Source organism: Triticum urartu, chromosome 1 (genome assembly GCF_003073215.2).
Source record: "Triticum urartu cultivar G1812 chromosome 1, Tu2.1, whole genome shotgun sequence".
NCBI lineage: Eukaryota > Viridiplantae > Streptophyta > Magnoliopsida > Poales > Poaceae > Triticum > Triticum urartu.
In genome coordinates this window covers 46,369,463-46,383,391 of record NC_053022.1, presented here as the reverse complement: position 1 = coordinate 46,383,391, position 13,929 = coordinate 46,369,463, and the positions used below count along the sequence as shown (strand labels likewise).

At 44.1% G+C, this 13,929-nt stretch overlaps 1 protein-coding gene across 2 annotated transcripts; it reads left to right on the top strand.

Annotated features, from left to right (window-relative positions):
• Window positions 1-10,393: 10,393 nt before the first annotated feature.
• Window positions 10,394-13,737, top strand: LOC125545940 (FBD-associated F-box protein At5g60610-like). Of its 2 annotated transcripts, none has more exons than XM_048709999.1 (4): window positions 10,394-10,698; window positions 11,790-12,822; window positions 12,924-13,058; window positions 13,185-13,737. In XM_048709999.1, the coding sequence occupies exons 2-4, from the start codon at window positions 11,899-11,901 to the stop codon at window positions 13,524-13,526; spliced, it is 1,401 nt and encodes a 466-aa protein (XP_048565956.1). In that variant the 5' UTR covers window positions 10,394-10,698; window positions 11,790-11,898; the 3' UTR covers window positions 13,527-13,737. The 2 variants fall into 2 exon arrangements, with proteins under 2 accessions (XP_048565956.1, XP_048565963.1); XM_048710006.1 differs by having other exon boundaries at window positions 10,394-10,897.
• The last annotated feature ends 192 nt before the right edge of the window (window positions 13,738-13,929 follow it).

Sequence of the window (13,929 nt, the reverse complement as noted above, 5' to 3'; positions counted from 1 at the left end):
TTTCAGTATCAACCATCGCACCCCTACAGGGGGGAATTTGACAATGTGTCATTAAGGAACTTAATGAAGTTGTTGTTCAAGGAGGCGAAGACAAAGGCAATGATCTCTCTCGTGGATGGCTGGACTGAGCGTCATGTTCTCCTCCATCTCCATGGGCTCTAAGTCTCATGTCTTCTTCCTCCTGGACTTGTACAAAATACGGTTAGCTGGAAATGAAAATATAACCACCGTGGAGGGATTCCATCGTGTTGAAAATAAAAATAAATGTGTTAGGAAAAGCAACAAAACTGAAAAAATTTTATAAAGATTGCCTCGGTCAATTTCAACTGAGTGAATAACAGACTATAAATAGTCTTGCTAACACCAAGACGGGGGCACAGAACTGAAAATAAAACATGAACACGGCCTACTCTGGATCATGAACAAGAAACATGATGAAGAATGCCTCTAGCGCGCAACTCGCGCAGTACGGCGCGTCCTTCCTTGGTCAAATTATTAATATCACTATTTTGGTAGTACTTATGACATACGATGGTTTCGTATACACATGGAAGGAGGGGGTATCAATTTTAGCCACGTGGCACTGGCATGAGGGCTTCACGTTTAATTCATGCGTGTGCACACGGAAGTTAACCAGGAAAGTTACACCGATTCGTTTCCAGTCCGGATGCAACTCCAAAAGAATCGTCGGGTTACTATATTCCTGGTTTTCACATCTGCACACGGAAGTATTTAAGATGTTCTTTTTGCCTCGCGAGAAACCTGATCGCGAACGTTGTTTTTCGTCCATGTCGTCTCGATCCGTTGCCCGCCGCCGCCGTCGCAAACGATCTCCTCTGTCGTCACGATCCCCTGCCGGACAACGACGATCTCCTCGAGGAGATCCTTCTCCGTCTCCGGCCGTCCTCCCTGCCACGCACCTCCGCAGTCTGCAAGAGATGGCGGCGCCTCGTCGCCGACCCCAGGTTCCTCGACCGTTTCTGTGCGCACCACTGGAAGCCGCCGCTCCTTGGATTCTTCGAGTGCCTCGACGAGATCGCGTTCACCCCTGTGCCTCCCTACCGCATCCCTTCTCAGCGCTTCTCGCTTGAAAGCTGCAGGGGCCACCGCAGCAACGACGACGAGCTCGGCCGTGGCCGCCAGTACGATGTGCTCAGCTGCCGCCATGGCCGCGTCCTCGTCAAGGACCGGATGCGGAAAGAGATCGTCGTATGGACCCCCATGACCGGCGAGCAGCGCTGCGTGGCCATTCCTCCATTGTTCAAGAGGAGCTTCCTCAACGGGGCGGTGCTCTGCACCGACAAGGGCCACGTCCACGGTGCCTACCAGTTCAGCCACTTCAAGGTGGTCTTGGTGTGCAAGGACAGAAAGGAAAAGAAGCTCCTTGCCTTTGTTTACTCCTCGGACACTGGTGTATGGGGCAATCTTATCTCAATAGAGGTTCCGTCTCATATCCGTGACACATGCACTCATGGGTCACTTGTTGGTAATGCGCTTTATTGGTTGTTGTCTACAAAGGATGGCATACTTAAGTTCGACTTGGATATGCAAAGTCTAGCTTTGATTAAGGGGCCTCCGGTTGCAAATAATTTTTGCCGTGACAGACGCCGGATCATTCAAACAGAGAATGGTGTTGTTGGCCTTGCCATATTGTATTACCCTCACCTCGAAATATGGCAGATGGATGTCGATTTTCATGGTGTTGCTACATGGTTGTTGCAGAAGACCGTTAAAATGTGTACCGTTCTTGGGCTGCCTCCTCAGATTGAGGAAGGAGGGACGCAAAATATATTGGCATACTCTGAAGACATTGATGCAATTTTTATATACGTGAACACCAATGTATATATGGTTGAACTTAAGTTGATGCAATCCAAAAGACTTCATGAAGGCCATCATATCAATAACTACCATCCTTTCACGAGTCTCTATACACCAGGTGATTACTCATACTTAGTCTTTATCTTGCAGGAGTAACCCAATTTGATTATGTTCTGCACATTTTGCTAGAATACAATTATTGTGATTCTTAAATGTTTATTCACAACTAAAAAGTATTCAATAGTTTCCGGTAAAAGGAAGCAGTTAGACATTTTCCTTTGCTATCTGAAGTAGTTGTCTTTTGTCTTTGAGAACACTGAATCAAATATCAAATAAATATAACTTAGTAGGCATATTTGCAACCTCAAAGCTAGTTTTATTCTTGTATCCATGATTATTTGATTTAATCTTTGTATTAACCATAATTCCATAAAAACAACTTCCATTGAATCCATACTTTCCAAAATACCAGTGTTTTTGTCATTTGTTCATGATACCTTCTGCAGGTGATTGGTTTATTTTGTGGCACGCATATGTAAAACTGAATTTCTTGTCTTGGGGTCCATTTATTTAAGGCAAAATACCCAAGATCACTTTGTGTTACTAGATCTTATTATTTTGGTATAAATATAATTTTCTCCTATTAACATGTCAAGGATGAATTTACATGAGAAAAATTCTAGTCCAATTCATATCTTTCATTCTTACCACCTAAATTATCTATTATGAATTAGCTAAGTGCGTAGTGTTAATGAATATTTCTTGCATGGTCTTGTTTATCTATTGCTAGCATAAAGAGTGAGTTATAGAACATCAATAATTATGAGCTATTTTGATGTAGCTATATTTGTCAGTCCATCTTTCTAATTGTCTCACTATTGCCTCCTCTTAGTCATTTATCTTTATTTTCCGCTCGGAACTGTTCTTAATGCTCTGACTTCTTATACTTCTAGGCACAGCCAATACCGATGTTTGTAGTGGAACTAAGATGTTGCAAGATACATAGATGCTTGTGTGGTTTTATGTGCCAATGTGCTAATCTGGTTCAATGGGTAAGAATATTGTCTCAATATGTAGTTTGAGAGTTTTTGCATGTGAAATATCGTGCTGGAGTAGGCATCGACATACTACTGTGTACCTTAGTCTATGCGAGTTTTAAATGTAATAAGATGTTTCTGAGTACCTACGATATATGTTGTTTTTTAGCAACAGAATATTGGGAGGGGAGGCCCCTACCTTTTTTTGTTTAATAAAACAAGGGCTTCTGCCAAGATATCAGTATCTTAGTTTCATACATGGGGTGTAGTAAGTCGAATCTCATTCAAAACAGAACCGGACCCAGAAATTACACGCATCCTGAATCCAACTTCCAAAATGGGAAAGATGAACAAGGAAAATAAAAAATAGAACGGTAGTACAGTTGGATGAGATGAAAACTGAACCGAAAGGAACAAACTTAGCAATCCATTGATCCAGTATTGAACTGAAATCAGAGCATTCTGGTTTTACATAGTTGTATGTTTTTTTTGTTTTTGCATGATTGTGCTTGGCAACTCTTCTCCTCAACCAAGAGAGAGTTTTGGAGTGCATTTCTGATTTGGTCAACTATTGTTAAGAAAAAAAGGAAGAAGAATATCTGCAAGGAAAAATGGATAAGCAAGACTGTTTTTTATTCCATGGACCTTGAAAAATATAAACATAATCCAACCGTTGTAGCCAATATATTCATCTCGCCCTCTGGTCCATGAATAGATGCCAGCTTCGATGTTTTCCCTGATTCCTAAACGTTAGTTGTAGCCAATTTGAAACTGTTTCTTTTTTTGTGCCGTGACTAATAAGTGCTCTGCCATTTCATTTATAAGAGGGAAAACTGCTTACAGAGAGAATAGAAGAGAGAAAAGAAAAACGGGACCAGTAGGATCCAACCCTGAAGAAACCTCAAGCTAACCGCCACAAGCCTCAACATAGAGACTGTACTCAGCAGTCAGGAGCCTGCTAACAGCCATCTCCGATGCACTAATCCCATTCAATTTTGACTGCTTCAATGGATACATTGCAGCTGATGTTTTATGGGCTTTATGGAAGACTAGAAACACAATTGTTTAATTATCGTGATGCGTTTTCATATGATCCGGCGAGTATTAATACTCAAACGCCGCACTGACTAATATATTGGTCTGGAGTACATAGCTTAGGCCTACTAGATACACTGGTCAACGGAGCAAGGCTACTGCTGCGGGTAGCGGCTGAAAGTCTCAGCAACAAGCGAGGCTGGGCGCTTGCGGTGCCGAGAATTGCAGGATAAGCAGGAGAGTTGTTGTATTCGGCCCAGTTCTTTTGGCTCGATTATGAACAATCTTGATCTGATCCTCCAAAAAAAATGAACAATCTTGATCTGGAAAATCAAAAGCTCAAAAGAACTCGATCTAATTGATTAAAATCATCTGAGAATCGGTAGTTCAATCAAAAATCATGCGGGAACCTCGCTTCTGGCAATTCTGAGCGCTCCCACGGAGTACCCCCTGTTTGAGAGGCAAATTACAGAGAAACTGCCACTGGTGGCCGGCTGCACCAAACGAGTCACACGACTGTCAGGACCCGAAGAGAAGGGAGTGATTCTAGTTGACAAATCGAAAGGAGTTTGTAGAATTCTAGCTCGATCTCAGTTGTATTGATGTAAGAGTAAGTGCTTAGGGTTCTTGTTCAGCCACAGCTGGCAAGGCAATTGAGGAAATCGATAATGATTCGGTCCAGCCACAACCCGGCTGTTTATAGGCGAAGCCAATGGCAACTAGAGAAAGTGTTGTAACTGAAATAAATGATACAGTAAAGTGAGTGGATCCGACGGTGGCGATCTACCCCAGAGCCATCGTGGCCATTCGTTGTTACTGAAACGGTGTTGCCGGATCTGCTACACCTCTTGTCTGAACATTAACAGGATAACTGAATCCTGCACACTTCGGTCCTGACAGTACCCCCTTCTTGAGAAACGACATGTCCTCATGGCGCTTGCTCTTGATCTCTCCACCCTTGTGTAGTCGCCCGAAAGAATTCTGGGAATGTGTACTTTATGAAATCTGCATCCTCCCAAGTTGCATCTTCAGGCGACAGATTTTCCCACTGGATATACCACTGGACCACCGGTAAATTGTGTCTAGGAATTTGTCTGACCTGGAGAACTGCTGCAGGCCTTGTTTTGATCGTACCGTCAGTTGTTACCATTGGTAGGTTAGTGCTGGGAATGGCTTTGGAGCCGATGTGTTTCTTCAGCTGACTAACATGAAACACCGGGTGGATTTTCACATGATCTGGAAACTGCAATTTATAAGCCACTTTGCCCACCTTCTGGATAATCATAAATGGACCATAGAATTTGTTTTGTAGGTTCAGAGCTCCACGAAATCCAAATGCAGCAAGTCTATAAGGAGCCATTTTCAGATATACCATGTCTCCCACTTGAAATACCCTTTCACTTCACTTCATGTCTGCATACTTTTTCATTCTGTTTTGGGCTTGCTGCAAATTAGACTTTAAGTGATCTAACATGAGCTGTTTATCTGCTAGAAAGGATTGTGCTTCCTCATCTTCAGGACCAGGTATAGCTAGTTCAGATATTAATGGTGGGGGGAAACCATATAATGCTTGAAAGGGTGACATCTTCAGAGCAGTATGGTAAGTAGTGTTGTACCAGAGTTCAGCTAGGGACAGCCAGGAAGACCATTTCTTGGGTTGATCAGTGGTCATACATCGTAAATAAGTTTCCAGACACTGATTCACTCGTTCTGTTTGACCATCTGTTTGAGGGTGGTATGCAGTACTGTACCGTAACTCACTGTTAAGTGCAGCAAAGATATCTTTCCACAGTTTGCTAGTGAAAATTCTATCTCTGTCAGAGATGATCATTTTAGGTGGTCCATGTAATCTGATGATATTGTCTACCACTGCTTGAGCTACTGTCAGAACTGTGTAGGGATGTGACAGTGGAATGAAATGAGCATATTTAGTGAATCTGTCCACTACCACCAAGATGACCTCCTTACCTTGAGAATTAGGCAGTCCTTCTATGAAATTCATGGGTATATGTTGCCATGCCATGTCAGCCATAGGAAGAGGTTCTAGTAAACCAGGCTGTAAACAATTTTCATGTTTGGCTCTTTGGCATATAGGGCAGGCAGCAATGAAGTACTCCACGACAGCTTTTAAACCAGGTCAATAGAAGATGCTTTTAATTCTCTGATATGTGGCTCTTGTTCCTGAATGTCCTCCCACTGGGGAACTATGCAATGCAGTTATAAGTTTGTTTCTCAGGTTTTCCACATCTCCCACCATGATTCTGCCTTTATATCTAATAATACCAGCTGTCAAACTATAATCAGACATGGTATTATTTTTCTGTAACAGTAGCTGTTCCAGGAGAGTTTTGGTGACTGGGTCTTTAGGATAGTTGTCCACTAGTTCTTGTGCCCACACTGGGCTTGCCACAGAGATAGCCATGCAAGAAGGGAGTACTCTAGAGAGAGCATCAACTACTTTGTTTTGTATACCCTTCTTGTATTGGATTTTGAAGTTAAATTCCAGTAACTTCATCATTAATTTGTGTTGCACTCCTTCAGTGATCTTCTGGTCAGTAATAAACTTCAGGGACTGTTGATCAGTTTTGATGATCAGTTCATTTCCTATGAGATAATGTCTCCATTTCTTAAGAGCTTCTAAGATAGCTAGTGCCTCTTTCTCATAGGTAGACATAACAGCATTCCTAGGGCATAGGGAAGAACTGTAGTAAGCTAAGGGTCTACCTTGCTGCATCAATACTGCTCCTATTCCTTTTCCAGAGGCATGAGTTTCCAATATGAAAGGTTTAGAGAAATCAGGCAATGCTAGGACAGGTGCTGTGATTAAGGCTTGCTGAAGCTGACCAAATGCTTTGTCATGTTCAGATTTCCAAGCAAATTGCCCTTTTTCAGAAGATCATGTAAAGGTCTGCATATCATGCCATAGCCTTTAATAAATCTCCTATAGTAACCTGCCAGTCCAAGAAAACTTCTCAATTTTGTCACATTATCAGGTGTTGGCCACTCAGCAATTGCTTTGATTTTCTGTGGGTCAGTTGCTACTCCTGCTGCAGAAATTACATGTCCAAGGTATTCCACTTGTTGGACAGCAAAAACACACTTGGACAATTTAGCACATAATTGGTTCTCCTTCAGTAGTTTAAGCACTAGTTCAATATGCTCCATGTGCTCCTTGAGGGATTTACTGTAGATCAATATGTCATCAAAGAAAACCAAAACAAATTTCCTCAGATAGGGTCCAAAAATGCTATTCATGAGTGCTTGGAAAGTGCCCGGTGCATTGGACAATCCAAAGGGCATTACTAGGTATTCAAAATGCCCCAAGAAAGTTCTGAAAGCAGTTTTATGTATATCATCTGGGTGCATTCTAATCTGATGATATCCTGCTCTCAAGTCCAACTTGGAGAAGTACTGAGCTCCATTCAACTCATCCAGTAAATCTTCTATTACTGGTATGGGAAATTTGTTTTTGACAGTTACAGAATTGAGTTTCCTGAAGTCAGTGCATAGCCTCATTGAGTTGTCCTTTTTCTTCACTAATATCACAGGAGCTGCATATGGACTCTGGCTGTGTCTGATGAAATGGGCAGCCAGCATTTTCTTGATTTGATCTTCCATTTCCTGTTTTTGGTGGTGTGGTACTCTGTATGGTCTGGAATGAGGAGGCTCAACTCCTGGTTGTAGGGGTATAGTATGGTCACACTCTTTGTGTGGTGGAAGAGTGTGTGGTTCCTCAAACAAATCTACATATTCCAAAAGTAATTTTTGGAGCTGGGGAGGGGTTTGAAAACTAGCAGGTGCTTCCATTACAATATTATGCATTTGCAGTAAAAATCCTTCTGCTCCTTTATCCAACAGCTTACTCACTGCCTCTGCTGGGATTTCTTTCACCTTTTCAGGAGTATTGAATATAGCTGTTGTCACTGTTTTCTTTCCTTCCATAGTGAAACTGAAGGTGTTATCAGGTATATTAAAAGATACAGGACTCATCTTTGTAAACCAGTCATAGCCAAGTATTACATCATGACTAGGAAGGGACAATGTTCTGAAGTTATGCTTTAGAGTTGTTTTTCCTAACTGAAACTCACAGTTTGGAATCACAGCATTTGATATGAGTTTCCCTCCTCCTGCAACTGCTATTGCTCTAGGTTTAACTGGAAGGAGATGACAGTTGGTTTTCACAGCAAATTCTTGATTCATGAAAGAGGAAGAACTTCCAGAATCTAGCAAAGCAACAGCTCTTTTGCCATTGATATGGATTATTACTGTTGGTGTGGGAACTGCCAGTTGTTGCCCCATGGCATGAGCAGTGATAAACATGGCCTGCTCTCCCTCATCCTGAACTTCTTCTTGTTCTAGAGGGGGGCTGTCTTCTGTGTCTTCTGGTTGCTCTCCCATTTCCTGTTGCAGTAAGTGAATGTTAGGTATGAGCTTGCATTTGTGACCATGCATCCACTTGTCTCCACATCTCCAACATTCTCCTACTTTTCTAATTCTCTGAGAATTGTTGTTGGTATTTTCAGGTTGTTTAACTTGCACAGTTTGCTGAAACCCAACTGCTGGAGTACTGTTCTTGTTCTGCAGACTATTACTGTTCTTTTGATAGAAATTTACAAAAGAGTTATGTTGTTTCTTCTGCATTGTGCTTGCTGGTGGATGATTGGGCTCCACTTCTTTGGCCAAACAGAAAGCATCTGTGAGTGACTGTGGTCTGAGTGGTCTGATTTGAAACTTAATTCCTTCTCTCAAGCCATTGACGAAACACCTAACAAACCACTGTTCTCCTAGCTCAGGAGTTTCTTCCAGCACATCAGCCATAAGATCTTCAAAGCTCTTGGTATATTCTGAAACTAAACTGTTTCCTTGCTTGAGGGAGTTGAACTTTTCAGTTAAATCATAAGATCCATGCTCTGCAAATCTTTTTATGACTTCTTTCCCAAAATGAGTCCAAGACAATTGTTTCTTCAATAGTCCAGATCTCCTAAGCCATGTATCAGCATCTCTAATGATATACATTTGGGCAAGAGAAACCTTGTACTCTTCAGGTGCAGCTGACATTTGAAAGTACTTGTTACATTGCCTGATCCAACCCACTGGATCTTCACCCGAAAATCTAGGAAATTCCAGTTTAGGACCTTTAGTCAGAGACTTCATGAATTGAGCTTGCATATCAAGTTCATAAGTCCCTGGATATCCTTGCCACAACTGTCTGTCCCTGTAGTTCTGATAGAAGTGGTTGAATACAGGTGTATGTGTATTATTCCTTGCCGTCAGAGGAGTATTACCAGAGTTGTGTGTTTCCTGTCTGCCCTGCTGAGTGAAACCAGGTGGTCCATTAGGTTGATTTGTGCGGATAGGAGGTAGATTCTGAAGTTGAAGATCTTCCAGTTGCTTGGACTTTGCTTTCTCATCTGCTAATTGCTGCCTTAGTTGGTCCAATCGTCCTTCCTGCTCTTGTGTCAGATCTTGGTTTAAGGTAGGGGATTTGGGCACTTGTTGAGAACTAGAAGGTTGATCTAACTGCTGGCTTTGTTGGGTTGTCTTGACTAGTGTTTGAAGAACATTACTGATTACTGACAACTGCTTCCCCAGATCCAACACTACTTTCTCAACTTCACCCACTGTTACTGAAATTTCACCCTGCTTCGACCCAATTGCCTGAACATCTGCTTGCAGTTTACACACTTGTGACTTTACTTGTGCATTATCCTTCTGCAAGACCCCAAATTCCTCTCGCATGGCCAAAAGTTCCTGGACCTCGGTGTCGTCAACAGGTTTGGAACGCCCCATCGCCTCGATCTGAAGTATGGGTACGGAATTTTACCACTGAATTGTCAGCAACCCTTCCCAATACCACAGATCCTGCCGCCGCCGAAGAATTCGCCTCCTTGACACACGGATCGGAGCGTAGAACGCGGGATTTTACCGATCGAACAGAGTGTTCGAACAACCGCTTCTGCTCGATCGATCTGTGTCCGAATTTCACCGCCGCCTGCGCCTCCACCCGGACCCCGCCACCAACTCCGCCCAACCTGCTGTACCGTTGGATCTCAAGAGAAGGGAGGGAAATAGGGTGGGAATTGCGGATCTTAAGAAAAAATTTCACCACCACAGCGCGTTTCCGCCAAAGAACGATGGCTCATGATACCAATTTGTCAGGACGCGAAGAGAAGGGAGTGATTCTAGTTGACAAATCGAAAGGAGTTTGTAGAATTATAGCTCGATCTCAGCTGTATTGATGTAAGAGTAAGTGTTTAGGGTTTTTGTTCAGCCACAGCTGGCAAGGCAATTGAGGAAATTGATAATGATTCGGTCTAGCCACAACCCGGCTGTTTATAGGCGAAGCCAATAGCAACTAGAGAAAGTGCTGTAACTGAAATAAATGATACAGTAAAGTGAGTGGATCCGACGGTGGCGATCTACCCCAGAGCCATCGTGGCCATTGGTTGTTACTGAAACGGTGTCGCCGATCTGCTACACCTCTTGTCTGTAACATTAACAGGATAACTGAATCCTGCACACTTCGGTCCTGACAACGACAAGTCTTCTCTGTCGCGATCCCCCAACTCCCCGCCGCTAGGGTTGCAGGGCCGCCGCCGCCGCGTCGCCCGACAGCCTCGCCTGACTCCGCCCCAGCCGCCGGCCTCGACGCCCGCCCCGGCCTCGCCTGACTCCGTCCCAGCCGCCGGCCTCGACGCCCGACGCCGCCTCGCCCAACTCCGCCCCGCCCGCTGGCCTCGACGCCCGACGCCGCCTCGCTCGACTCCGCCCCCGCCGGTGACCTCGACGCCCGACGTCGCCTCAGGCGAGCTTTCTCCTCTCTGTCTCCTAGATGGATGGATGAGTGGATGAACTGGATGCATGTTTCCTCTCTGCTCGGTCTCCTAAATGTATGGATGAATGGATGTATGTTTGTTTGGTAGGAGTAGATGATTTGGTTGATGTCTGAATGGATGGCGCTAGCTTTTTCCTAGAGGATGGATGGATGGATGAATTTTGGTACTGTGAGTGCTCAATGCTACCGTGATTACAAGTTATAGCAAAGGAAACTCGGAACCTTCTTTATTGTAATATTTAGCAATCTATGATATTCACAAATCATTTTCATGCTCATACTTGACGATAAATTGCTCGAAACAACCAAGTGTTAGCAATTCAGCACTCAGTTTCAGTTCAGGGTACATACATTTCAGCACACAACTCATCCCATAATCTCAGACCACAATCACAGAAAAGAACTTGACGGCTGATTCTGTGGGAAGTTTCCCAAAAGCTGAAAGGAACTGGGCCTCAGTTGGTTAGATAGAGAGCTGTATGGTTTGCTGTTTTTCTTCAAGGTTGTTGGTGCTTTCAGGTCGTGCTATTGGAGTGTGCTCTGTGTTAGCTACATGGCTGTAGATGAAATTTATAAAATTCTGGTAGTAATTGTATTCCTGTAATGTTCGAGCTGAGGCTTTGCCTGTGCTGAGGATATATGGTACTATGTTTATCTATTTTCAAGCAATTGAAGATCGGGGGCCCTGTTGGTCCATGTGGTCGATTTTTTTTTATAGTGGAACATATATACTCCCTCTGTTCACTTTTATAAGGCGTTGAAGACGTTTCAGACAGCATGCAAAGCAGCCCATTTTCAGCTGTCTGAAATGACTTATAAAAGTGAATGGAGGGAGTAGTCATTATGCATACATATGCATGTTTCAAATTTTGAATTAAGAATTTAAGATAAATCATTTAATTCGAAAAATAAAAATTTGCTATGATCGGACACATACACTACTACTACTTTTTTACATATACCAAAACGCATATACTACTAGGAGTAGGTCTAGAGTTGTCTCCCATTGGAAGTGATGAATCAGCTTAAAAGCCCAAATTTGACACCTGGCCCCTCTGTAGGTATTCTCCGTCTCTCCAGCCGCCAGACACGAAGAAGAAGTCCGTGACTCTGGCAGCGGTTGCCCACGTCCAATAAAAAGGAAGCCGCTGCAGTTCCAGGGACAAGAAGATGACAGCAGCCAAGACCAAGAGGCGCACGCCCGATGGAACCGCCGGACGCAGGCCTTGGAAAAGGGCACGCGATCTCCCCAGTCCCAGCCACGGCGATCTCATCAGCGACCTTCCCGATGCCATCCTAGGGAGCATCATCTCCCTCCTCCCAACCAAGGACGGCGCCCGCACGCAAGCTATCTCCCGGAGATGGTGTCCGCTCTGGCGATCCGCGCCTCTCAACCTGGACGCCTGCGACATCTGCCTCAACAAGTTCAAGCTCTCCTCCATCGTCTCCAGCATCCTCTGTGATCACCCAGGCCCGGCCCGCCGCTTCTCGTTCAACCACATTCGCCTGCACAAACTGAAGAAAAAGTTGGCTGAGGACGCTGCCCAGATCGAGAGCTGGTTCTGCTCCTCATGCCTCCGCAACCTTCAGGAACTTGACATCAGCTTCGAGTTCTGGGGTGGTTTACACGCGTCAGTGGACCACTACCAGCTGCCATTACCATCCATGATCCGCTTGGCGCCGACTCTTCTCGTGGCCCGGATCGGCATGTGCAAACTCCCAAGTGACATTGCAGCGCCTTCTCTGAATTTCCCCCTCCTCCGGAAACTCACTCTGTGGCTTGTTTCAATCTCGGAGGAAGCCATGGACGTGTTGCTCTCTGCCTGCCATGTTTTGGAGGCGCTGTTTCTGCAGGACATTCATGATGTGGGTTGCCTCCACATTAGCTCGCCAACTCTTAGGATCATAAGCTTCAGCGCTACTCTCCTTGGCAGAGAAGAATTGGTCGTTGACGACGTACCTCGCCTTGAAAGGCTTCTTTGCCGAGGTGTAGACGGTGAGACTATTCAAGTAAACAAGGCGCCTAAACTGAAGGTATTGGGGCCTTTGTCACCACACGTCTCCAAAATCAAGATTGCAAACCTAGTCTTCCAGGTATGTAGCAGCAACACTACCCTTATTAGCTCTCGCATTCAGCAATCCTAGATGCATGCATGCATAATTGTTTCTCATGCCCATTGTTCTCTTTTCTTCAGGGAAGGATCCGGCCCAGCTTAGGCCATTCGATATGCACCATGAACATTTTGGCTCTCAAGTTTTCTGGTCCTGATTTGAACGCGGTTCTCGGTGTTCTCAACTGCTTCCCCTGCTTGGAAAAGCTCTATGTCATTGTAAGTGCTAATTTTGTTTGCTTTAGATGTTGAAACGAATGCTTGATTCTCATGTATATATTGTAGTCTAGTTAGCAACTACCTACTTTAACATATATTCTCATGCATGTATCTGTTGTTTCCCAGTGGGACGAATATTTGAAGGCAAAGATGAAAAACTTGTATCAGTATGACCCACTAAATCCAGTCAAATGCCTTGAGAGCCATCTCAAAGTACTCGTGTTGAAGAATTACACAGGTGGCGAGGAAGAAGTTGGATTTGCCAAGTTTTTTGTTTTGAATGCGAGGGTGGTGAAGGAAATCAACTTTGCAGTGTGTGACACGATTGCCATCGACAAGAATTGGATGACTGATCAACTCAGGCTGCTACAAGTGGACGCTCGGTTGAAATTCAGAAGCGGTTACTCTCGCTGGCAGACCAATTATGTCAACTCAAGTGACTTGTCAATTGCCGACCCTTTCAGCTGATGTTTTGCAAATGGGGTCGATCCTCTTTCCAGGGAAACCGTATAGTATATATGTGCTCTGTCAATGGCCTATCCTAGTGAGGGCTTCCTTTATAGATTACGTTGATAGCTGAAGATTGTGTGTGTCTTCTTTGCAAATGGGATAGCTTTATGCTTGTGTTGAGGATTGAATTATCTCTCCTTTTTTTGCACATAAGTATGTGATTTTCTAATTGTGATGAGTTGACGCTTATGCCGTGCTTATCGGGAACATCTGGAAAAGAAGGAACTCATTGGTCTCCAACTCCAGGAAAGGAACCGATGTTGTTCTCAAATGCTGCGCCGAGTTCCGCTGCTCGTCATCTGCTATAATCCGGTCTACTTTGGTAGCCTGGTGTGATACTTTTGATCCAGCTTTAACTATT